A 24,545-nucleotide genomic window follows, 5' to 3' on the forward strand; every position below is an offset into this window, starting at 1 on the left:
CTGCCTCACCTGGAAAGACAGTTTGGGTCCTTGGTTGGAGTCGAGGGAGGAGGCAAACGGACAGGTGTTGCATCTCCTCCGGTTGCAGGGGAAAGACTGTAGGAAGTGGCTGAGAGTGCATCCTTATGCTAATTCTTTCTCTATTTAACATCTATAAATGGATTTTGACAGGCCTATTAACATTTCCATGGTTATTTCAATTCTAGTAATAAGCGTGATGACAGCTTGGTGAGATAGGAGGTATAAAGCAGATGAAATGTACTGCAGAAAATTGTAAAGTGATTCATTTTGTAATTAACCCGATAAGTAGCAATATAAAATAAATAGCGCAATTTTAAAGAGAATTTGGGAACAGAATGATGTGGCAGGTTCTGATTTACCTAAATTTGTTAGCAGTGTATAAACTTGAATGGCTTGCAGTCTTATATGTGTCTGCTCCACCATTCGCAGCTGAGTGGTTCCTGAATACAGGTAAGAACATAGAGCAGTACAGCGCAAGAACAGGCCCCAGTGTCCGTGCCGAACATGATGCCAGGACCACTTTTTATATACGTGCATCTCATCCATATCCCTCCATTCCCTGCATATCCATATGCCTATCCAAAAGTCTCTTAAATGCCGCTATCGTATCTGCCTCCACCACCATCCACAACAGCGCATTCCAGAAACTCGCCATCCTCTGTGTAAAACAAAAACTTGCTCTCCACATCTTTAAACTTTGCCCCTCTCAACTTAAAACTACGTTCTCTAATATTTGATTTTTCCATCCTGAGGAAAAAGGCTCTAACTGTCCACTCATAATTTTATATGCTTCTGCCAGGTCTCCCCGCATCCTCCAGCGTTCCAGATAAAACTATCCAAGGTTGTCCAAACTCTCCCTGTAACTAATACCACTTAATCCAGGCATCATCCTGGTAAACCTCCTCCGCACCCTCTCCAAAAGCGCCACAATCTTCCTGGAATGTGTCGACCAGAGCTGTAGACAATATTCCAAATGTGGCCCAGCCAAAGTCCTAGAAAGCTTGCATCATGACTTCCTGACTCTTGAACCCAATGCCCCAACATATGGAAGCAAGCATACCCTATTCCTTCAGGATCCCATTCTGTTTCAGCCTTGCATTGTAGAGTGTAGGAAGGAACTTTGTGTTTCCCTCCATCCCATCTTGTTTGCCCCTTTGCACCAGATATAAACTTGTGTCGGAAGTAACTGCAGATGCTAGTTCAGAATGAAGATAGACACAACAAGCTGGAGTAACTCGGCGGGTCAGGCAGCATCTCTGGAGAAAAGGAATAAGGTGACGATTCAGTTCGGAACCCCTTCTTCAGACGCATTGTGGAGTTTTTGCTCTTTTTTTGGAAAGACTATTAAACGTGTAATTCTGAACCTGCTTCCTTTATCTAGGCATTCTTTTGGCATTCTGAAGCGTGTGGCAATGGAAGTCTAGAGTCTCAGGGTGCATTGGGATTACTGTACCTTAATGGACAGGGCATTCGCAAGGACATCCAATCAGCTTGTGAGTGCCTGAAGGATGCATCGAGCAGAGGCAATGTTTATGCTCAGGGTCACTTAGCTGCTTATCTGTATAGTCGAAAGCTGTACAACAGTGCTGCTGAGCTCGCATACAGGTAATGAGGAATTGCCAACATGTTTTATCAACAATAGACAATCGACAATAGGTGCAGGAGCAGGCCATTCGGCCCTTCGAGCCAGCACCGCCATTCATTGTGATCATGGCTGATCATCCCCAATTAGTACCCCGTACTACCTTTAAGAGACCTATCTAGCTCTCTTTAAAAGTATCCAGAGAACTGGCCTCCACCGAGGCGAAGAATTCCACAGACTCACAACTCTCTGTGTGAAAATGTGTTTCCTCATCTCTGTTCTAAATGGCTTACCCCTTATTCTTAAACAATAGCCCCTGGTTCTGGACTCCCCCAACATCGGGAACTTGTTTCCTGCCTCTAGTGTGTCCTTAATAATCTCATTTGTTTCAATCCTACAGAAATGTATTTTTGCCTGTTGGGCTGTATTGTCCCTCAGATTGAATTTAATACCATTTAATTTAATGTAAACTAGAAGCAAATGTATAGATTGAAGCCACTCAGATTATTGATCTGCAATTATGGACAAATCACATTTCCTTTGTATACCGTACTCATTATTATTTTTATGATTATTGCCTTCTCCACATTGTTTATTAAATGGACAAGAGGTCAGGGCCACTCCCTCTTCTCACCTCTCCCATCAGGCAAAAGGTACAGAAGTGTGAAAACGCACACCTCCAGATTCAGGGACAGTTTCCTCCCAGCTGTTATCAGGCAACTGAATAATTCCATTGAAAACAAGAGAGCAGCCCTGAGCTACTATCTGCCTCACTGGAGACCCTCAGACTACCTTCAATCATACTTTACTGGCCTCTATCTTGCACTAAACGTTATTCCCTTTATCATGTATCTGTACACTGTAAATGGCTCGATTGTAATCATGTATAGTCTTTCCACTGACTGGCTAGCACGCACCAAAAACTCTTCACTGTACTTCGGTACACGTGACAATGAACTAAACTGAACTAAAAAAAGTTATGGGTCATACCAGATGTTAAATCTCTGCTGATGCCCTTTAAAGCTGAAGAGAGTGGTGTTTTTCTTTCTGTTTTGTTTTAAATGGGCTGCTTAATGCAATCCTGGATAAGAGTTATTTATTTTAGCACAGACATTGTGGACTGAAGGGTCTGCTCCTGTGCTGCACTGTTCTACTATGTTCTGCACCCCTGTGATTTATTCTCTCTCAGGTGTCGAACAACTCACTTTCATTGATTTTTTTCCCCCACTTTTATGCTTGAAGTATAATTTACAACAGCCTACTAATGTTTAGTTTTGAAACACATCGTAAAAACAGGCCCTTGGGCCCAGCGATCACCCATACACTAGTTCTATTCTATATCCTACGAACCTGGATCTTGGGAGGAAACCCACACAGTCACAGGTAGAACGTGCAAACTCCATACAGACAGCACTCGTGGTCAAGATCGAACCCGGGTCTCTGGCCCTGTAAGACACCAACTCTACCGCTGCGCCATCGTGCTGGGATGTTTTTAGCATGCGGGAGAAAATGGGAGCTTCAAGCGGAAGACTTGTGGGGAAAATATACTCATTCCATAGCGGAGGGATTGAACCATTACTCCTGGATCTGCCAGACAGCAGTGCAAGTTGCTGCTTTCATACTGCCCTGGTGTTCCTTGTCTGACTTGTTAGTGGATCATCTCCACTATGATCCTGCGTGCTCCTTATGCCGAGCAAATCTCCCTGTTCCTGCCACTGGGAGATTATGCTGCCTGTGCTGGCTGCGTGATTTTCACGTTTAAAAAGGCTACCAGTAGAGTTTCTAAGACAGAAACAGAGTGCTGGAGCAACTCAGCGGGTCAGGCAGCATCTCTGGAGAACATGGATAGGTGACATGTCACAGAGTGCTGGAATAACTCAGCGGGTCAGGCAGCATCTCTGGAGAACATGGATAGGTGACATGTCACAGAGTGCTGGAGTAACTCAACGGGTCAGGCAGCATCTGTAGAGAGACGGAAGAGTAGACGTTTTGGGTTGAGACCCTTCCTCAGACGCAGTCAACGGAGTGGGAAGCTCTTTTCTAGGATAGTTGGTTATCAAGTCAAGTCAAGTCGACTCAAGTTTATTTGTCACATACACATACGAGATGTGCAGTGAAATGAAAGTGGCAATGCTCACGGACTTTTGTGCAAAAGACAAACAATCAAACAGCCAACCAAACTATAAACACAATCATAACACACATATTCTTTTACATAATAAATAATGGAAGGAAAAACGTTCAGTAGAGTTAGTCACTGGTGAGATAGGCGTTTACAGTCTGAAAAATCAGCAGAAAAATCAATGACTTTGTTGATTCATTTTAGAACCATATCAAACTGGAAATATGGAAAATGATGAGAGACCTGGATAGAGTAGACAGTCAGAACCTTTTTCCCAGAATGGAAATTTCGAATACTAAAGGGCTCAGCTTTAATGTGAAAGGGACAAATATTTTACGCTGAGGGAATTGTGTGCCTGGAACACACTGCCAGGTGTGGTGGTTGAGGCAAATACAATAGTGGCGTTTAAGAGACTTTTCGATAGGCACCTGGATATGCAGGGATATGGGGTAGTTGAAGGCAGAGGAGATGAGTTTAACTTGGCATCATGTAAAGCATGGGCATTGTAGGTTGAAGAGCCCGGTCCTGTGATTAGTTTAGTTTAAAGATACAGCATGGAAACATGTGATCAATGGTCAATGTGGGCCGGGGAGACTCTCCGGCCTACACTGATCATTGATCACATGTGAGGCATTAGTTCTTTCTCATCCACTCCCTACATACTAGGAACAATTTGCAGAGGCCAATTAACGTATAAACCCAAACGTCTTTGGGATGTGGGAGGAAAACCCATGTGCATATTCAAACTCTGCAGGGACAGCACTCGATGTCAGGATTGAACCCGTCACTGGCGCTGTGAGGCAGCAGTTCTACCAGCTGCACCACCGTGTACTGCCCTTTGCTGTATGTTCATCCTCCCATCACTGCAAAGAAACTTACAGAGTTTGTACGTTCCCCCTGCGACCTACGTAGGGTTTCTCCAGGATCTCCGGCTTCCTCCCAAAGATGTCCAGGTTTGTAGGCTAATTGGCTTGGCATAAATGTAAATTGTCCCTAGTGTGTGTAGGGTAGTGTTAGTGTGCGGGGATTGCCTGGCGGTGTGGACTCAGTGGACCGAAGGGCCTCTTTCCACGCTAAACTTAACTGAACTTTTACTCAAGGATAGACACGAAAAGCTGGAGTAACTCAGCGGGACAGGCAGCATCTCTGGAGAGATAAAATAGGTCGAGACCCTTCTTCAGGCTGAAAGATTCGGGAAAGGGAAACAAGAGGTATAGACGGTGATGTGGAGAGATAAAGAACAATGATGAAGGATATGCAAAAAAGTAACAATGATAAAGGAAACAGGCTGTTTGTTGGGTGGAAATGAGAAGCTAGTGCAACTTGGGTGGGGGAGGGATGGAGTGAGAGGGAATGCTGGAGTTATTTGAAGTGAGTGAAATCAATATTCATACCATTGTAAGCTGCCCAAGCGAAATATGAGATGCTGTTCCTCCAATTTGTGTTTAGCCTCACTCTGACAATGGAGGAGACCGAGGACAGAAAGGTCAGTGTGGGAATGGGAAAGGGAATTAAAGTGTTTAGCAACCGAGAGATCCGGTAGGTTCAGGCAGACTAAGCGAAAGTGATCTGCAAAACGATCGCCCTGTTCACGTTTGGTGAACCTCTACTCACCCAGTGGTATGCGAGTGTTAAGACGGCTGGTGCATCGTTTGTTGTCTGTTGTATAATGTTTTCTTGAAACATCATTTGTCTTAATCTTTCACCAGGGTTGCCCAGTATGACAATATCCCATTCATAGCAAAGGAAACTGATTGCCTGCCATCTTACATAGCAAAGGGTATTGCCCTGGGTGCTTTCTACTATGGGAGATGCCTGCAGCTGGGCCTGGGAACAAAACCCAATCAAATGGAAGCCAGAAAATACTTCTGCAAGGTAGGTTATAAAAATGGTACAATAAATCAACGAAAGGACACAGAGTACTGCAGTAACTCAGCAGGTCAGGCAGCATTTTCTCCAGGGATGCTGCCTGACCTGCTGAGTTACTCCAGCACTTTGTATCTATCTACAGAACTACATGTCTTGAGAAAACTTAAGAGTATTCCAAGGTAGATTTGTCTTTGTTCCTTAAATTATCTTATCCTTAGTTTAGTTTATTAGTATTGCAGAGGAACAGTGAAAAGGTACAAGGTATTGCATGCAATTCCGTCAAAGAAAATACTATCCATGATTACAATCAAGCCCTTCACAGTGTATAGATACAGGATAAAGGATCCTCAGATACCCCATGCTTTCTCTCTCCATCCCCTCCCCCTTCCCAGTTCTCCCACCAGTCTTACTGTCTCCGACTACATTCTATCTCTGTCCCACCCACTCTCCTGACATTAGTCTGAAGAAGGGTCTTGACCCGAAATGTCGCCCATTCCTTCTCTCCAGAAAAGCTGCCTCACTCGCTGAGTTACTCCAGCATTTTATATCTACCATCAGGATAAAGGATTCCTCCATAATGATGGAGAAAGTTATACAGTCCACGGGATTCACATCGGGTAACAGAGGAGCAATCGTATTAGTTGTGTCCATGGCTGTTCGTACTTTTATGTTCCCCCTGTGATTAGATTAGAGGGTATTAACTATAAGAAGAAGGTGGACAAACTTTGAATGTTTTCTCTGGAGCGTTGTAGGTTGAGAGGGGACCTGATAGATGTGTATCAAATTTTAAGAGGCATAGTTAGGGTAGACAGTCAGAACCTTTTCCCCCAGACATGCTGCCATAGATAGTGGTGGTGGTGGTGGAGTCAGATATGATAATGGCATTGAAAAGACTTTTGGATAGGGACCTGGATATGTCATAAGGAATAGGAGTAGAATTAGGCCATTCGGCCCATCAAGTCTACTCCGCCATTCAATCATGGCTGATCTATCTCTCACTTCTAACCCCTTTCTCCTGCCTTTTCCCCATAAGCTGTACTAATCAAGAATCAATCTATCTCTGCCTAAAAAATATCCATTGACTTGCCCTCCACAGCCTTCTGTGGCAATGAATTCCACAGATTCACCACCCTCTCACTAAAGAAATGTTTCCTCATCTTCCTAAAAGAACGTCCTTTAATACTGAGGCTATGACCTCTAGCTCAAAACTCTCCCACTAGTGGAAACATCCTCTCCACATCCACTCTATCCAAGCCTTTTCACTATTCTATATATTCAATGAGGTCCCACCCCCCCCCCCCCCCCCCCCCCCCCCCCCCCTCATTTTTCTAAACTCCAGTGAGTACAGGCCAAGTGCCGACAAACGCTCATCGTAGGTTAACCTACTCTTTCCTGGGATCATTCTTGTAAGCCTCCTCTGGACCCTCCAGAGCCAGCGCATCCTTCCTCAGATACTGTGCCCAAAATGCAGGGAATGACGGAATTTTGATTATGTGCCTGCAGAGGAGTTTAATTTAAACTGGCATCATGTTCAGCATGGACATTGTGGGCCGAAGAGCCTGTCCCTGTGCTGTACTGTTATATGTTCTAACTTACTCTATTGTGCACAATCCCATCAAGTCTCCTTCAATTCTTTTGCAATTGGACATGTTAGTGTCTCAACATTTCAGCTGAACCCAACATAGAAGATCAGTATGGGTTTGATTAGTACGTGTGTCGGGGGTTATGGGGAGAAGGCAGGAAAATGGAGTTGAGAAGGAGATAGAGCAACCATGATTGAATGGCAGATTTGACTTGATGGGCCAAATGGTCCAAATCTGCTCCTGTCACTTATTAGCGTTCTTGGAATGAAGATGAAACTGGCAGAGAGCTCCATTCATTGCAAGATTTTTTAACAAATGTCATGCATTATCCTACACGGTGAGAGGAGAAAATACATTGTCATGAGAGGAATAGTTCGAGTAGACGCACAGAGTCTCTTGCCCAGAATAGCGGAATCGAAAACCAGAGGACAAAGGTCTAAGGTGAGGGGAAAAGATTTAATAGGAATCTGGAGGGGTAACTTTTTCACACAAAGGGTGGTAAATGTATGGAACAAGCTGCCGGAATGAGGCGTTTAAGAAATATTTAGGCAGGTACATGGATAGGACAGGTTTGGAGGGATATGGGTCAAACGCAGGCAGGTGGGGCTAGTGTAGATGGGGCATGTTGGCCGGTGTGGGCAAGTTGGGTCAAAGGGCCCGTTTCCACGCTGTATGACTCTATGACGTAACCTAGATATGGACAGGTACATGAACAGGAAAGGTTTGGAGGGATATGGTCCAAATGCGAATAAATTGGACTCGTTTAGAGGGGCCATCTTGGTTAATACGGACAAGTTGGGCCAAAGGGCCTGTTTCCGTGATGTATGACTCATTAACCCTTATTTTTCTTTAATTCAAGGCGATTAACATGGATCGGGATATAGCAACTGACTTACACTTTCAAGTGATAATGGAAAGAATTTAAGAAGAAGCCATTGTGGAGAAACCTCAACTAGACTCTGCTTCTGTGGGTTAAAGTTTGGGCAGTTAGGTGAAGCTTTTCATCCTGTAATTCATACACCATTTTGGAAGCGGACAATTGAAGAGGTACCATTAAGTCGATTAAAAATGGCTTGTAACTCCTGCAAAGCAAAAATTCTTAAACTCCTAGGTACTTGAGAATAAGTTTGGACATTACCAACCTGAGCCATTACAAACTGAACGGGTGTGAACATTTTGATCCTATGAGGTATCTGCCAATAGATAGATATATATATATATTTTTTAATTATCCTCCAATACTATTTTTGTTTAGCTTGTGCTCTTGTGACAAATGTTGCTGACAATGATGTTTCATGTGACCCGAGCAAAGGCTTCACTTTAGCAAAGTATCTCAAACCAATTCGGAGACGGGATCACAAAATGACAAACCAAATCAAAGGAAATGGTAGGATATACCAAAGCGAAATGATGCGCGTGAAAAAACCTGCAATAATGGCAGAAAACGCAGGCAATCTGCCGCAGAGAGGTCCGATGCTGTGTGTGTGGAATTTGCACACTCTTCACGTGCATGCTCCAGTTTCCTCCCACATTCCACAGAGCTAGGTAAATTAATTGGTGACTGTAAATTGCCCTTGGTAGAGGGGGGCGGCAGGAGAAACAGGTTGGAGTTGAAGGGCAATTGAGAGAAATTAGGGAAATGTAACTTGGTGGGGGAATGGGACCTTTGAGATTGCTCTGAGGGCCAGCATCAACCCAATGGGTCAAATGGTCCGATGAAAAGTCATTGGCTGGAAATGTTGACTTCATTCCTTTTGTTCCCCCATATCCATCCTGACCCGCCGAGTGCCTCCCGTATTTTTTGTATCGGGGACATCTCAGTCTTTAGAAGAAGAGAGGCACTTAGGGATGGATATTCCAAGTCCTAAGACAATGGTGGAGGATACGAGGGAGAAAAGAAAAAGCAAGAGCAAATGTCAGACTCTGCACAGTAAGTGTAGACACTGAGACACTAAGTGTATTCGGTGAGTAGTGTGCAACGGGGAATACATTTTTTTTTTTTAATTTACTATGGGATTTTTGGAAGAGTAAGACAAGGAGTCTTGTATTTAGAGAGGATGTGAATATGGGGGACAATACGGAAGATCATGTGAGATCTGCAGCAATACTGCCTGGCCACAAGGGGGGAGTACTGAGCTGAACTTAGCTTGACGATCGTCCTTGCATGGACCTCCTTTCAACATGAACCCCAATCTAGAATGAACCTCATCGCCAAAGTACAGAAGTCATTTCTACTGTGGTATTAAACGGTCCCAGTCTGCGAGCTCGCATGATCTTCTGTCATTGTTCCCACTTTCCAGGCTCAGGCGACATCCTTACTGCTCCCTGCCAAATGAATTTTCTCCTCTCAATTACCAGATAGGAGTCATTTTGGACTTAACACAGCTGTGTCATTGAGAGCTGGAGAAAAAAAAAATTGTTAATTTAAAATATCTTTTGCATATTTTTTTTAATTGTCCTTCAATACGTTGAGTTTGAGGTCTTTTAGCACATGTTGCTCAAAGGGACTTCTGGTGAGGAGCCTGGCGGTGGAGTTGTGAATCAGAACGGAATCCCAAGGCAACTCAGAAGCATAATGAAAAACTGCAAAGTGATTGAAAGCAGTGCAGAAGATGCATCTCCTCCTTGGTCGACACTGCAACTTCCGCAACCTTGGTCCAAAACCCTCTTCTTTGTCCTGTGCAACAGGTCAAACGTTGCTGGAAATTCAGGTTCTCCCTTGACACTGTGGAGAAGATGAATTCTTGTTGGTGTGTTTTCTAACAAAATCATAAAACGTGAATGGAAACAAAAATATATTGAAGTAGTTTGCTGATTTTGTTAAAAGATGAAGGCTGGGTCTGTTTGCTTGATGTTGATCGACAGATACTGGCATCAGGGGTGTGTTTTACCCCGAACGCTGTGTGGAGTGAATAAATCAAAACTGAAGACAACCCCCTCTGTCTGCACCTGCTGTTTATTTTACTGCACTATCTCCACTAGCAAATCACAGAAAGAACGCGGAGGACTGCATGCAGTTGTGGTCGCCCCAATGCATGAAGGGTGCGGAGGTTTTTGGAGAGGGTGCAGAAGAGGTTTAACAGAATGATGCCTGGATTAGTGGGGGATTAGTGGGGGATTAGCTACAGGGCTTGTCCCACTTGGCGATTTTTTTTGGCAACTTCCAACTCAAAGGTTGTAAAGTCAAGAAGGGTCCCGACTTGAAACGTCACCTATCCATGTTCTCCAGAGCTTGTACGTTCTCCCCGTGACCTGCGTGTGTTTTCTCTGGGTGCTTTGGAGGTTATTTGGCTTTGGTAAATTTGTAAATTGGTCTTGGGGTTTAGGATAGTGTTAATGTGCTGGTAGTAGTCGGCGCGGACTCGGTGGGATGAAGGGCATGTTTCCGCGCTCTATCTCTAAACTACGGAAATAGATATGCAGGGAATGGAGGGATATTGATTATGTACAGGTAGTGATTAGTTTAACTTGGTATCATATTTGACAGGGACATTGTCGGCCAAAGAGCCTGTCCCTGTGCTGTACTGTTCCATAGGGAGCGGGTTGCGCTGGGGGACCAGGGGGCTATGGGTGAGTGGTGGAATGTTGAGTTGGAGAACGGGTTGCGTTGGGGGCCAGGCCTCCCGTGTGACAATAGGACCCAACGGGTCCCACTTGGTCTGGTATTCTATGAAAAGACCATCACGCGGCAGTCTTTTTCACGATTTCCCCCAACAGACTCCATTTTAAGGAAAATGGGGCATCGACTGCCATTGAAACATGCCCGCAGACAAGAACGAAACAGGAAACAGGAATAAAAACCCAAATGACATTATACATCTCCCACAACAGAAAGGACGGTTGCAATGAACTTTTGGTCATTTTTTCATAATTTATTGCTTATAAATCATCTACACCATTGAAATCTTTGGTAAAAATAAAATCTAGCTCTATATAACAGTAAAATATTCACATTGATCTACATACATATAGCACACAGAGGCTATATAATGGTCACAGACAAGGAATGTTCAGAACTGTTTTGTGTGGAGTTTGCAACTTTTACAGCACATTTCAGCACCACCAGCAAAAAAATTAAACAATCCTCAAAGTCGTCTTAAAAAATATTTATTCAGTTTCCCACAACATTAATTACTGGCATCTGAACTTCAGAAAGAAAACTACCGGGGTTCAGCTCGAAAAGGGGGAAGGAAAAATAGCCTTATGCATTGATTCAGTAATTTGGAAACAAATCCATTCACGTAGTGCTACATCTGTGGCGTGTGGAGAAACAACAAACAGCAATATATCCCAGCACTGTCACCTCTGGGGGAACAAAAGTCCGCAGTTTGCATTTCAATTTTTTAAGAAGAAAACCAGGGGTCGGTCCCCTTTTGATAATTCTTTTACTCCTTCACAAAGTGCTGGATAGATTCGGGCAGACTTTCAGCTCATCCAAACGAATTCGCAGTTCAGGGCATAACTCGATCAGCAACAACTCCATCAGCGTCTGAAAGAGGAGAGGGAAGAGGAGGAATTGAAAGGGCAACACAATCTCTGGTGTAGTTTATTGTCACGTGCACCCCAGGTACAGGGAAAGAGCTTTCCTCATTGCAAACCCACCTCAGGCGCCGACTTTGTCTCTGGAACAACTACGCTGCGATACTGAGAACTTTCTCACCCAGAGAGTTGTGAATCTGTGGAAATCTCTGCCACAGAAGGCAGTGGAGGCCAGTTCACTAGATGTTTGCAAGAGAGAGTTAAGGGCCTGTCCCACATGGTGATTTTTTTCGGCGACTGCCGGCATCATTGACTGATGTATCAGGTCACCGAAAAATTGATGTGGCGGTGATGACGTATTGCCGCGGTGTTTTTCCAAGTGTTGCAACATTTTTTCTGTCGCCGCTGGATTTTGAAATGTTCAAAATGGTTTGGCGACACTGATATGACGCTGGCAGTCGCCCAAAAAATTGCCAAGTGGGACAGGCCCTTTAGATTTAGCTCTTAGGGCTAAAGGAATCAGGGATATGGGGGAAAAAGCAGGAACCGGGTGCTGATTTTAGATGATCAGCCGGGATCATATTGAATGGTGGTGCTGACTCGAAGGGCTGAATGGCCAACTCCTGCACCAATTTTTTTTTCCAATGCTCTGTTTCTATTTTCTGCACTTTCTATCTTCCCCTTTGCTCTACCTGTTGTACCTGAGGTTGGCTGGATTGTATTTATAAATGGTAGTATCAGATTTAATTGCATAGCATGCAAAACAAAAGATTTTCACTGTTGCCCTGTACACATGACAACAGTAAACCTAAGTCTAAACATCCTGCTTGTCACAATCCATTTGCTAAAACTGAATCAAAAATAGCACCAGACACCCAGGTTCGATCCTGACTAGGGGTGCTGTCTGTATGGAGTTTGTACGTTCTCTCCGTGACCTGTGAGGGTTTTCTCCAGGTGCCCCGGTTTCCTCCCACATTCCAAAGACAAACAGGTTTATAGGTTGTAGTTCCTTCCCACACATTTCGTCTGCTCCACTGTGAAAGCCCCTCAAGGTATGCCGACCTTGAAGTTCTCCTCCTCTCTCCGACGAGAGTTCTGCAACACCCTCTCTCACTGCTCCCCCCCCCCCCCCCCCTCCTCTCCGTGATTCCTGCTGCTACTTTTTTGCATATCTTTCATTCATTGTTCCTATACCTCTCGTCGCTCCCTCCTCCCCTGACTAGTCTGAAGAAGGGTCTCGACCTGAAACGTCACCCATTCCTTCTCTCCAGAGATGCTGCCGTATTCCAGATTTTTGTGTCTGTCTTTAATTTAAACCAGCATCTGCAGTTCCTTCCTGCACAAGGTTGTAGGTTAATTGGCTTGGGAAAATTGTAAATGGTCCCTAGTGCTGGTACATGGGTGATCGATGGTAGGCGCGGGCTGAAGGGCCTGCTTCCGCTCTGTATATCACTAAAGTGTATTGTCTATAAAGTCTATTGTCTCTAAAGATGGCCTATGATAAACTAGTGCACAGAGACAGATAAATACACAGAGTGCTGGAGTAACTCAGAGGGTCAGGCAACATCCCTGGAGAACATGGATAGGTTTGGGCAGACTTTCAGATCATCCAATCTCCAATTTGGAGTATTGCATGCAGTTCTGATCGCCCCATTACATGAACGATGTTGAGGCTTTGCAGAGGGTACAGAGAAGGTCTACCAGAATGTTGCCTGAATTTCATTTTGCAGTTTACAAATTCCCGTGGAGTAAATACCATCACCAACTTGTCCTGGACCACCCGGATTGAAGCAAGAGAGCCCACCAACATCTCTACTTCCTTAGAAGGTTTAGGAAGTTCGGCATGTCCCCAACAACTCTCACCAACTTCTACAGATGCGCCACAGAAAGCATTTTGTCGGGATGCATCACAGCTCCATCCAAGACCACGAGAAATTGCAGAGAATTGTGGACGCAGCCCAGACCATCGCACAAACCAACCTCCCTTCCATTGGCTCCATTTATACCTCACGCTGCCTCGGCAAGGACAGCAGCATAATCAAGGACCAGTCGCACCCCGGCCACTCCCTCGTCTCCCCTCTCACAACAGGCAAAAGGTACAGAAGTGTGAAAACGCACACCTCCAGATTCAGGGACAGTTTCTTCCCAGGCGACTGAACCATCCTACCTGGGGTGGGAGATTGCAACCTTCACGTGGTCCGCCCTGTTTCAACGAATGCAATCAACCCGGCGTGCACAATCCAAGAAGATCAAAAAGAACAAGTTGTTCGACAACTTTAGGCTGTGCACGCCGTATGCAAGTAGAAGAACCATCCTACCACAACTAGAGAGCAGTGCTGAACCACTATCTACCTCATTGGAGACCCTCGGACTATCTTTGATCAGTCTTTGCTGGCGTTACCTTGCACTAAACATTACTCCCTTATCATGTATCTATACACTGTAAATGGCTCGATTGTAATCCTGTATTGTCTTTCTGCTGACTGGTTAGCAGGCAACAAAAGCTTTTCACTGTACCTCGGTACAGGTTACAATAAACTAAACTCAAATTAGAGGGTTTCAGCTGCAGGGAGAGATTGGATAGCCTTGGATTGTTTCCTCTGGAATGCCAGAGGTTGATGGGGAGACTTGATAGAAGTACAGTGGCTTGCAAAAGTATTCATACCGCTTCAACTTTTCCACATTTTGTCACGTTACAACCACAAACGTAAATGTATTTTATTGAGATTTTATGTGAAGACCAACACAAAGTGGCGCATAATTGTGAAGTGGAAGGAAAATGATACATGGTTTTCAAATTTTTTTATAACTAAAAAACTGAAAAGTGTGGCGTGCAAAAGTATTCAGCCCCCTTTACTCTGATACCCCTAAATAAAATCCAGTGCAACCAATTGCCTTCAGAAGTCACCTAATTAGTAAATAGAGTCCACTTGTGTGTAATCTAATCTCAGTATAAATACAGCTGTTCTGTAAAGGCCTCAGAGGTTTGTTAGAGAACATTAGTGAACAAACAGCATCATGAAGCCCAAGGAACACACCAGACAGGTCAGGGATAAAGTTGTGGAGAAGTTTAAAGCAGGGTTAGGTTATAAAAAAATATCCCAAGCTTTGAACATCTCAATTAGCACTGTTCAATCCATCATCCGAAAATTGAAAGAGTATGGCACAACTGCAAACCTACCAAGACATGGCTGTCCACCTAAACTGACAGGCCGGGCAAGGAGAGCATTGATCAGAGAAGCAGCCAAGAGGCCCATGGTAACTCTGGAGGAGTTGCAGAGATCCACAGCTCAGGTGGGAGAATCTGTCCACAGGACAACTATTAGTCGTGCACTCCACAAATCGGGCCTTTATGGAAGAGTGGCAAGAAGAAAGCCATTGTTGGAAAAAAGCCATAAGAAGTCTTGTTTGCAGTTTGCCACAAGCCATGTGGGGGACACAGCAAACATGTGGAGGAAGGTGCTCTGGTCAGATGAGACCAAAATTGAAGTTTTGGGCCTAAATGCAAAACGCTATGTGTGGCGGAAAACTAACACTGCACATCACCCTGAACACACACCATCCCCACTGTGAAGCATGGTGGTGGCAGCATCATGCTGTGGGATGCGTTTCTTCAGCAGGGACTGGGAAGCTGGTCAGAGTTGATGGGAAGATGGATGGAGCCACATACAGGGCAATCTTGGAAGAAAACCTGTTAGAGTCTGCAAAAGACTTGAGACTGGGGCGGAGGTTCACCTTCCAGCAGGACAATGACCCTAAACATACAGCCAGAGCTACAATGGAATGGTTTAGGTCAAAGCATATTCATGTGTTAGAATGGCCCAGTCAAAGTCCAGACCTAAATCCAATTGAGAATCTCTGGCAAGACTTGAAAATTGCTGTTCACAGACGCTCTCCATCCAATCTGACTGAGCTTGAGCTATTTTGCAAAGAAGAATGAGCAAATATTTCAGTCTCTAGATGTACAAAGCTGGTAGAGACATACCCCAAAAGACTTGCAGCTGTAATTGCAGCGAAAGGTGGTTCTACAAAGTATTGACTCAGGGGGGCTGAATACTTTTGCACGCCACACTTTTCAGTTTTTTATTTGTAAAAATTTTTTTATCATTTTCCTTCCACTTCACAATTATGCACCATTTTGTGTTGGTCTATCACATCACATAAAATCCCAATCGCGCATCTGGAAAACAAGAACACATACGCCAGAATCCTGTACATTGACTTCAGCTCAGCGTTTAACACCATCATCCCACAGAGACTTGTGGAGAAACTAACCCTGCTGGGCCTCAACACCACCCTGTGTCACTGGATCTTGGACTTTCTGACAGAGAGACCGCAGTCAGTCCGTGTTGGCAAGAACACTTCAGACTCGATCAAGCTGAGCACCGGCTCCCCTCAAGGCTGTGTGCTCAGCCCGCTGTTGTTCACACTGCTCACACATAACTGTGCTGCCAGATTCAGGGACAATAAAATCATAAAATTCACGGACGACACTACAGTGGTGGGACTCATCAGTGGAGATGACGAAACAATGTACAGGGAGGAAGTAGAACAACTGGTGGACTGGTGCGGCAAAAATAACCTAGAACTGAATGTCGACAAAACTAAGGAGATGGTTGTCGACTTCAGGAGGGCGCAGCCAGAGCATACACCGCTCAACATTAGTGGCACTGCAGTGGAGAGAGTGGAGAGCATAAAGTTCCTTGGTGTGCAAATAACGGACAGCCTCACCTGGTCCAGGAACACCACTGGGACCGTCAAACGGGCCCATCAGCGACTGCACTTCCTGAGGGAACTAAAACAGGCCTCACTCCCCACCAACATCCTCAGGACTTTCTACAGGGGCACGGTGGAGTCTGTACTCACGTACTGCATAAATACGTGGTACTCCACCTGCAACTGTTCGGACAGGAAGGCTCTGCAGAGGGTAGTGAGGGGAGCAGAGAGGATCATTGGCGTCTCCCTACCCTCGGTACAAGAACTGTTCCAGAGCCGCTGTCTGAAGAAAGCACAGAGAATTGCCAAGGACAAACTGCACCCCCTCCACACACACCTGGATCTCTTGCCATCAGGCAAGAGATATCGAAGCATCAAAGCCCGGACTACGAGGCTGCTAAACAGCTTCCTACCACAGGCTGTGAGGCTGTTAAACAGTCACTCTGCACTCACAGTCACTTGACTTGACTCTGCGGCTGGCACGGACACTTTAATAACTGGCACTGGCCACCCAAATCAGCGGCCCCGGACATTTTTTATGATTGGTTTACTGTTTTTTAACATTTGTGTTTTTACCTGCTTTTAACTATTTATACTGTTCCATCAGGGACTGGATTGTTTTTTTTTAGTGTTATTATGTGTGAAGTGTTTTTAAATTTCATGTGCGATGCTCCGCTATTCACTGGGAAACGTCTTTTCATTTTGCACTGTACAACTGTTGCTTGCAAGATGACAATAAAGGTTGATTGATTGATTGATTGAATAAAATACATCTACGTTTGTGGTTGTAACGTGACAAAATGTGGAAAAGTTCAAGGGGTATGAATACTTTTGCAAGCCACTGTATATAAAATTATGAGAGGCATAGATAGGGTGGACAGAACCTTTCCCCCTAGGGTGGAAGTGTCCAACACTAGAGGGCATAGCTTTCAGGTGAGAGGTACAACGTTTAATGGAGATGTGCGGGGCAAGATTTGTTTTCACAGAGAGCGGTGGGTGCCTAGAAGGACATTATTGCCATAGAGGGAGTGCAGAGACGGTTCACCAGACTGATTCCTGGGATGTCAGGACTGTCTTATGAAGAAAGACTGGATAGACTTGGTTTATACTCTCTAGAATTTAGGAGATTGAGAGGGGATCTTATAGAAACTTACAAAATTCTTAAGGGGTTGGACAGGCTAGATGCAGGAAGATTGTTCCCGATGTTGGGGAAGTCCAGGACAAGGGGGTCACAGCTTAAGGATAAGGGGGAAATCCTTTAAAACCGAGATGAGAAGAACTTTTTTCACACAGAGAGTGGTGAATCTCTGGAACTCTCTGCCACAGAGGGTAGTTGAGGCCAGTTCATTGGCTATATTTTAAGAGGGAGTTAGATGTGGCCCTTGTGGCTAAGGGGATCAGGGGGTATGGAGAGAAGGCAGGTACGGGATACTGAGTTGGATGATCAGCCATGATCATATTGAATGGCGGTGCAGGCTCGAAGGGCCGAATGGCTTACTCCTGCACCTAATTTCTATGTTTCTATGTTTCTATGGAACGTGGTGGTGGAGGCAGATTTGATAGTGGCGTTTAGGTTTTTAGGTAGGCACAAGGAAGTGAAAGGAATGGAAGGACATGGATCATGTGCAGGCAGACGAGAACAGTTTAACTTGGCATCATGTGTAGCACCATCTTTGTGGGCTGAAGGGCCTGTTCCTGCCCTGCACTGTTCTGTGGCAAGGTGAAGTCTCAGGGACCCTTCTTCAGACTGAGGCACTGATGTTATACACAGCCCCAGAAGAGGGAGCTCTGTACACATTTATCTGACCATGATGACAAAGTGGTGATGAGATGCAACACAGTGTTGGTGAGGAAGGTGGGTGTTTTTAGTTTAGTTTAGAGATACAGAGCGGAAATAGGCCCTTTGGACCAACTAGTCTGCACCGACCAGCGATCACCCGCAACACTAACACCATCCTACACACACTAGGGACAATTTACATTTATACCAAGCCAATTAACCTACAAACCTGTACGTCTTTGGAGCGTGGGAGGAAACCGAAGAACTCGGAGAAAACCCACGCAGGTCACGGGGAGAACGTACAAGCTCCGTACAGACAGCACCCGTGGTCAGGATGGAACCCAGGTCTCTGGCGCTGTGAGGCAGCAACTCTACCGCTGCACCACCATACTCAAATTCAAAGCTTCTAATAGGAAATGCCTTCATTAGCAACTTAAAAAGCAAAAACTCCAGAATATCTTCACCGGGGTGAAGGCTGCAGCAGAAAAGGGTCTCCGGTCATCTTGGACTCCATGCCAGTGGATCCTGACCCAGATCTGTCAAGGACCGAGGGGTAGCTGTCTGCGCACCAGTCTCCCCACGTTAAACAAAGTCACGCACTGGCGTCCCCCAGCCCTGGAGCCACCTGTCACCAATGACCGAGGGGGGGGCCTATATATACAGTGCGGAAACATGCCCTTTGGCCCACTGTCAATGCCAACCAGCGATCCGCGCACACCAGCACTATCCTACACACACAAGGGACAATTAGCAATTTTATCAAAGTCAATGAACCTACAAGCCTGTACGTCTTTGGACGTTCCATATACCCACTACTTTCTGAGTGAAAAAGTTGTCCCTCAGACATTAGCAATTTTAAAATTAATGAACCTAAAATGAATCTCATAGCCTCATAGGAACATCAATAACCCTCAAGGTGACCCTCGGACTATCCTTGCTGCCTTATACTTTCCTGCCTTAACCTTGCACTAAACGTTATTCCCTTATCATGTTTCTGTACACTTCATGCGGCTCCATTGTAATCCTGTATTGTCTTTCCGCTGACTGGTTAGCACACAACAAAAGCTGTTCACGTACCTGACAATAAATGAAACTGAACTGAAAATTGGCCCTCAACCAATTGTGATGTTAGCGAAAATGATTAAAAAAAAATGCGGGGTGAATTGGCTTGGTATCATTGTAAATTGTCTCGAGTATGTGTAGGATAGTGTTAGTGTGCGGGGATCGCTGGTCGGCACGGACTTGGTGGGGCTGAAGGGCCTGTTTCTGCGCTGTATCTCTAAATTAAACAGAAGGATGTCATACACACAGAAAAACTGGTGTCGTCAATTGAGAATTGTAGCCTGACTGAACACAAATGATACATGTGTTGGAAGGAACTGCAGATGCTGGTTTACACCAAAGATAGACACAAAATGCTGGAGTGACTCAGTGGGACAGGCTGCATCTCTGGAGAGAAGGAATGGGTGACGTCACGGGTCTGAAGAAGGGTCTCAACCCGAAACGTCACCCATTCCTTCTCTCCAGAGATGCAGCCTGTCCCGCTGAGTCACTCCAGCACTGTGTGTCTATCTTCGGGACACAAATGATGTGGCCTTATGATATGATCAATACCATATTTCCCTACAATGATTCACATTTTTATTAACATTTCAATTAAGATGAGATTTGAAAATATGCTTATTATTGTGTCATTTTGTCATATCTAATTCTACAGTTTCAGCACCATCTTTGATAGCAAAGCCTTTGGTAATGCTTATGTCAAAATGAAGATGTAACTGCTATCCTTACACCTGAATTAAGCTGATGCCTCATGGTATGCATTATAAGTCGCCTCAGTTTCTGCATGTGTAAAGCCCAAGGCTTTAAGTATTTTAGCAATTAGCACGTCTGTATTGATCCTAATCAGCAACATATGTTCAAAATCATGAGAGGTATAGATGGGGTAGAAGCATAATCTCTTGCCTAGAGTAGGGAATTTGAGAACCAGAGGGCATAGGCTTAAGGTGAGGGGGGGAAAGATTTAATAGGAACCTGAGGGTCATCTTTTTCACATAAAGGGCGGGTGGGTGTATGGAATGAGCTGCTGGAGGAGGTAGTTGAGGCAGGGACTATCACAACGTTCAAGAAACAATTAGATAGGCACATGGATAGTGTAGGAAGGAACTGCACTTGCTGGTTTAAAGCCCTGTCCCACTGTTCCAGTTCATTCAAGAGCTCTCCCGAGTTTAAAAAAAAAATCAAACTCGTGGTAAGCACGTAGAATGTATGTAGCGGGTACGTCGGAGCTCGGGGACGTCCCTTAGCGGCTCGTAACGCTAACGGCAGGTACTCGGGAAGACTCGCTAACAGCAGGTAAGCTCGGGAAGACACGTGAAGATTTTTCAACATTGAAAAATGTCCACGAGAGCCCCGAGTATCGACGAGTGGCCGTTACCGTAAATCTCCGAGTTCGAATCAGGGCAAACTCGAGTAACCTGAAGATGGACACAAAGTGCTGGAGTAACTCAGCGGGACAGGCAGCATCTCTGGAGAGACGGAATGGGTGATGTTTTGGGTCGAGACTCTTCTTCAAACTGAGCCTGACAGAGATAGGGCAGGTTGAGAGGTCAATTGCATGTGGGCCAAATGCAGACAGGTGGGACTGGTGTAGATGGGACATTTTGGTTGGTGTGGGCAAGTTGGGCAAGTGTGACTCAATGACTGTGCCAGCAGTTATAAAAGTGAATGGTGTGTCTGAGTTATAGAGTTATACAGCGTGGAAACAGGCCCTTCACCCAACCTGCCCATGACGACCAAGATTCCCTCTCTTTTTCCCCAGTCTCTTTTCACTAACATTTAAAAAAACACAAAAATAAAAGGGGTGCACAGTGGCGCATCGGTGGAGCTCCAAGGAATAGAGTGCCAGTCCACTCAACCTCTCTGTCGAGTCCTGGCAACATCCTCGTACATCTTCTCTGCACCCTTTCCAGCTTGACAACATATTTCCTATAACACGGTGCCAAAAACTGAACACAATGAAGGACAGCACGGTGGTGCAGCGGTAGAGTTGCTGCCTCGATCCTGACTACGGGTGCTGTCTGTACAGAGTTTGCACGTTCTCCCCGTGACCTGCATGGGTTTCTTCCGAGATCTTCGGTTTCCTCCCACACTCCAAAGACGTCCAGGTTTATAGGTTGATTGGCGTGGTATCATTGTTAATTGTCCCTGGTGTGTGTAGGATAGTGTTAGTGTGCGGGGATCGCTGGTTGGTGCGGATTCGATGGGCCGAAGGGCCTGTTTTCACGCTGCATCTCTAAACTAAACTAAAGCTAAACTAATACTAAGTCCTCACCAACGACTTATACAACTGCAACATGACCTCCCAACTTTTATACGATGCTCTGAATGATGAAGACCAATGTGCGGAAAGCCTTTTTGACCACCCGATCTACCTACGATGCCACTTTCAACAAACTATATACAACACTCCCCAGAGCCAGGCAATTGTAGCGGCCTCAGAGAGTAGATCTGGCTTTGCTGTGTAAGGACATTACGTTAGAGGGAAAAGGGGAGGGGAAGAGGACAAAGGAGATATTATAGACAATAGACGATAGATGCAGGAGGAGGCCATTCAGCCCTTCGAGACAGCACTGCCATTCAATGTGATCATGGCTGATCATCCACAACCCTGTTCCTGCCTCCTCCCCATATCCCCTGACTCCGCTATCTTTAAGAGCCCTATCTAGCTCTCTCTTGAAAGTATCCAGAGAACCGGCCTCCTCCGCCCTCTGAGACAGAAAATTCCAGACTCACAACTCTCTGTGTGAAAAAGTGTTTCCTCGTCTCCGTTCTAAATGGCTTACTCCTCAATCTTAAACTGTGGCCCCTGGTTCTGGACTCCCCCAACATCGGCAACATGTTTCCTGCCTCTAGCGTGTCCATACACTAGGGGAAATTTACAGGAGCCATTTAACCTACAAACACGCACGTCTTTGGGATGTGGGAGGAAACCTGAGCACCCGGTGGAAACCCACGGCGTCAAAGGGAGAACGTGAAAACTCCATACAGAAAGTACATGTGCCCGTGGAGAAAAGGAATAGGTTTCGGGTCGAGACCCTTCTTCAGACCTAGTCTTCTTAGGTCTCCTTGGGTGACCCGAAACGTCACCTATTCCTTTTCTCCACAGATGCTGTCTGACCCGCTGAGTTACTCCTGCTTTTTGTGGCCATCTCCTGTTTTTGAACTGTTTTTTTCCCCTTGAAACGCATATCACAAGGAGAACGTGCAAACTCCGTACAGACAGCACCAGTAGCCAGGATCGAACCCGGGTCTCTGGCGCTGTGAGTCAGCAACTCTACCGCTGCCTCTAGATTCTATCAGCTTGATCTACCGACTTATAGAACATTGTTTTCTTGGGAACTGCATCATCATTTTGAAGTTCTCGTTCATTTTATTGATTTTTCTCGGCTGAGAGTGTTATTACAATAAATTGTGTGTGTAGAATTATTGCAAACATTGTCAACAATTTACCACACAACAAACTACTACTTTATTCTCCAGTGGTGACCTGTTTTCACAGTTAGTCTCTCTGGGTGAAAAGGTTTTTCCTCATCGTTCTAAGTAGCCTACCCCTTTTTCTTAAACTGTGGCCCCTGGTTTTGGACTCCCGCAACATAGATACATAGATACACAGAAAATAGGTGCAGGAGTAGGCCATTCGGCCCTTCGAGCCTGCACCGCCATTCAATATGATCATGGCTGATCATCCAACTCAGTATCCCGTACCTGCCTTCTCTCCATACCCCCTGATCCCTTTAGCCACAAGGGCCACATCTAACTCCCTCTTAAATATAGCCAATGAACTGGCCTCAACTACCCTCTGTGACAGAGAATTCCACAGATTCACCACTCTCTGTGTGAAAAATGTTTTTCTCATCTCGGTCTTAAAGGATTTCTCCTCTATCGTTAAGCTGTGACCCCTTGCCCTGGACTTCCCCAACATCGGGAACAATCTTCCTGCATCTAGCCTGTCCAATCCCTTAAGAATTTTGTAAGTTTCTATAAGATCCCCCTCAATCTTCTAAATTCTAGCGAGTACAAGCCGAGTCTATCCAGTCTTTCTTCATATGAAAGTCCTGGCATCCCAGGAATCAGTCTGGTGAACCTTCTCTGTACTCCCTCTATGACAAGAATGTCTTTCCTCAGATTTGGAGACCAAAACTGTACGCAATACTCCAGGTGTGGTCTCACCAAGACCCTGTACAACTGCAGTGGAACCTCCCTGCTCCTATACTCAAATCATTTTGCTATGAATGCTAACATACCAGTCGCTTTCTTCACTGCCTGCTGCACCTGCATGCCTACTTTCAATGACTGGTGTACCATGACACCCAGGTCTCGTTGCATTTCCCTTTTTCCTAATCGGCCACCATTTAGATAATAGTCACCTTTCCTGTTTTTGCCACCAGTGGATAACCTCACATTTATCCACATTATACTGCAACATTGGGAACTAGCGTGTCCAAACCATTAACAATCTTATATGTTTCAATAAGATAACCCCTCATCCTTCTAAACAAGCCCAGCCGCTCCATTCTCTCAGCTTATGACAGTCCCACCATCCCGGGAATTAACCTGGTGAACCTACGCTGCACTCCCTCAACAGCAGGAATGTCCTTCCTCAAATTAGGGAACCAAAGCTGCACACAATACTCCAGGTGTGGTCTCACCAGGGCCCTACGCAGGTCACGGGGAGAACGTACAAACTCCATGCAGACAGCACCCGTAGTCAGGATTGAACCGGGGTCTCTGGCGCTGTGAGGCAGCAACTCCACCGCTGCGCCACCGTGCCACCCCCCTTATACTTTTATTTCTGTGAGATTTCAGGGAAAGAAACTGGGGAAAAGATGGGGCATGATGGTCGGCATGGGCAGGTTGGGCCGAAGGGCCTGGTCCCGCACTGTGGGACTCTATGACACGCCGCTCACGTTGCTAATTGCTGACAGGGCTGGTGAGGAATTGCCACAGCCCCGCAGAGTAGATCTGGCTTAGCCGAGGGAAGGACGTGGCGTTGGAGGTTGAGGTGGGAGGGAAAGAGGACAAAGGAGATCCGCCAGCTGCCGGGCCGACCCGTCCCCCCGTTTCCCCCGCCGCGTTCATGCGCCGGCCACATGTGGCGTTGCCGTGATACTCACATATAGCAGGTGCTTGTTAGCGCTGGTCTCCTGGAGAGCACTGAAGACCTTTGTGATGCCGTGCCGTGCGTTCTGCTGGCCCACCAGGTTCTGCAGCGCATCTGGAAAAGCAGAGCACTGGTTAGCTCAGCCCGCCTCACCAACGTGATCTCCCGGTTGCCAAACACTTCAACTCCCCCTCCCATTCCTGCACTGACCTTTCGGTCCTGGGCCGCTT

General features: G+C 45.6%; 2 protein-coding genes across 2 annotated transcripts in view; one reads left to right on the top strand and one right to left on the bottom strand.

The window, feature by feature from the left end:
* Window positions 1-10,700, top strand: part of lrp2bp (LRP2 binding protein) — a 37,603-nt gene extending 26,903 nt beyond the window's left edge. The window contains exons 8-10 of the mRNA XM_055632019.1: window positions 1,403-1,626; window positions 5,435-5,600; window positions 8,037-10,700. Coding sequence (XP_055487994.1) covers window positions 1,403-1,626; window positions 5,435-5,600; window positions 8,037-8,102 — 456 coding nt within the window. The 3' untranslated portion in view covers window positions 8,103-10,700. The remainder of the gene's footprint in view (window positions 1-1,402; window positions 1,627-5,434; window positions 5,601-8,036) is intronic.
* A 568-nt stretch (window positions 10,701-11,268) lies between these two features.
* The window catches only part of snx25 (sorting nexin 25), a 210,257-nt gene continuing 196,980 nt past the window's right edge, over window positions 11,269-24,545 (bottom strand). The window contains exons 19-20 of the mRNA XM_055632018.1: window positions 24,329-24,429; window positions 11,269-11,666 (exon numbers count right to left, since the gene is read on the bottom strand). Of these exons, the coding sequence (XP_055487993.1) occupies window positions 11,571-11,666; window positions 24,329-24,429 (197 nt within the window). The 3' untranslated portion in view covers window positions 11,269-11,570. The remainder of the gene's footprint in view (window positions 11,667-24,328; window positions 24,430-24,545) is intronic.

This window comes from Leucoraja erinacea, chromosome 3 (genome assembly GCF_028641065.1).
Source record: "Leucoraja erinacea ecotype New England chromosome 3, Leri_hhj_1, whole genome shotgun sequence".
In the NCBI taxonomy this organism is placed as follows: Eukaryota; Metazoa; Chordata; class Chondrichthyes; order Rajiformes; family Rajidae; genus Leucoraja; species Leucoraja erinaceus.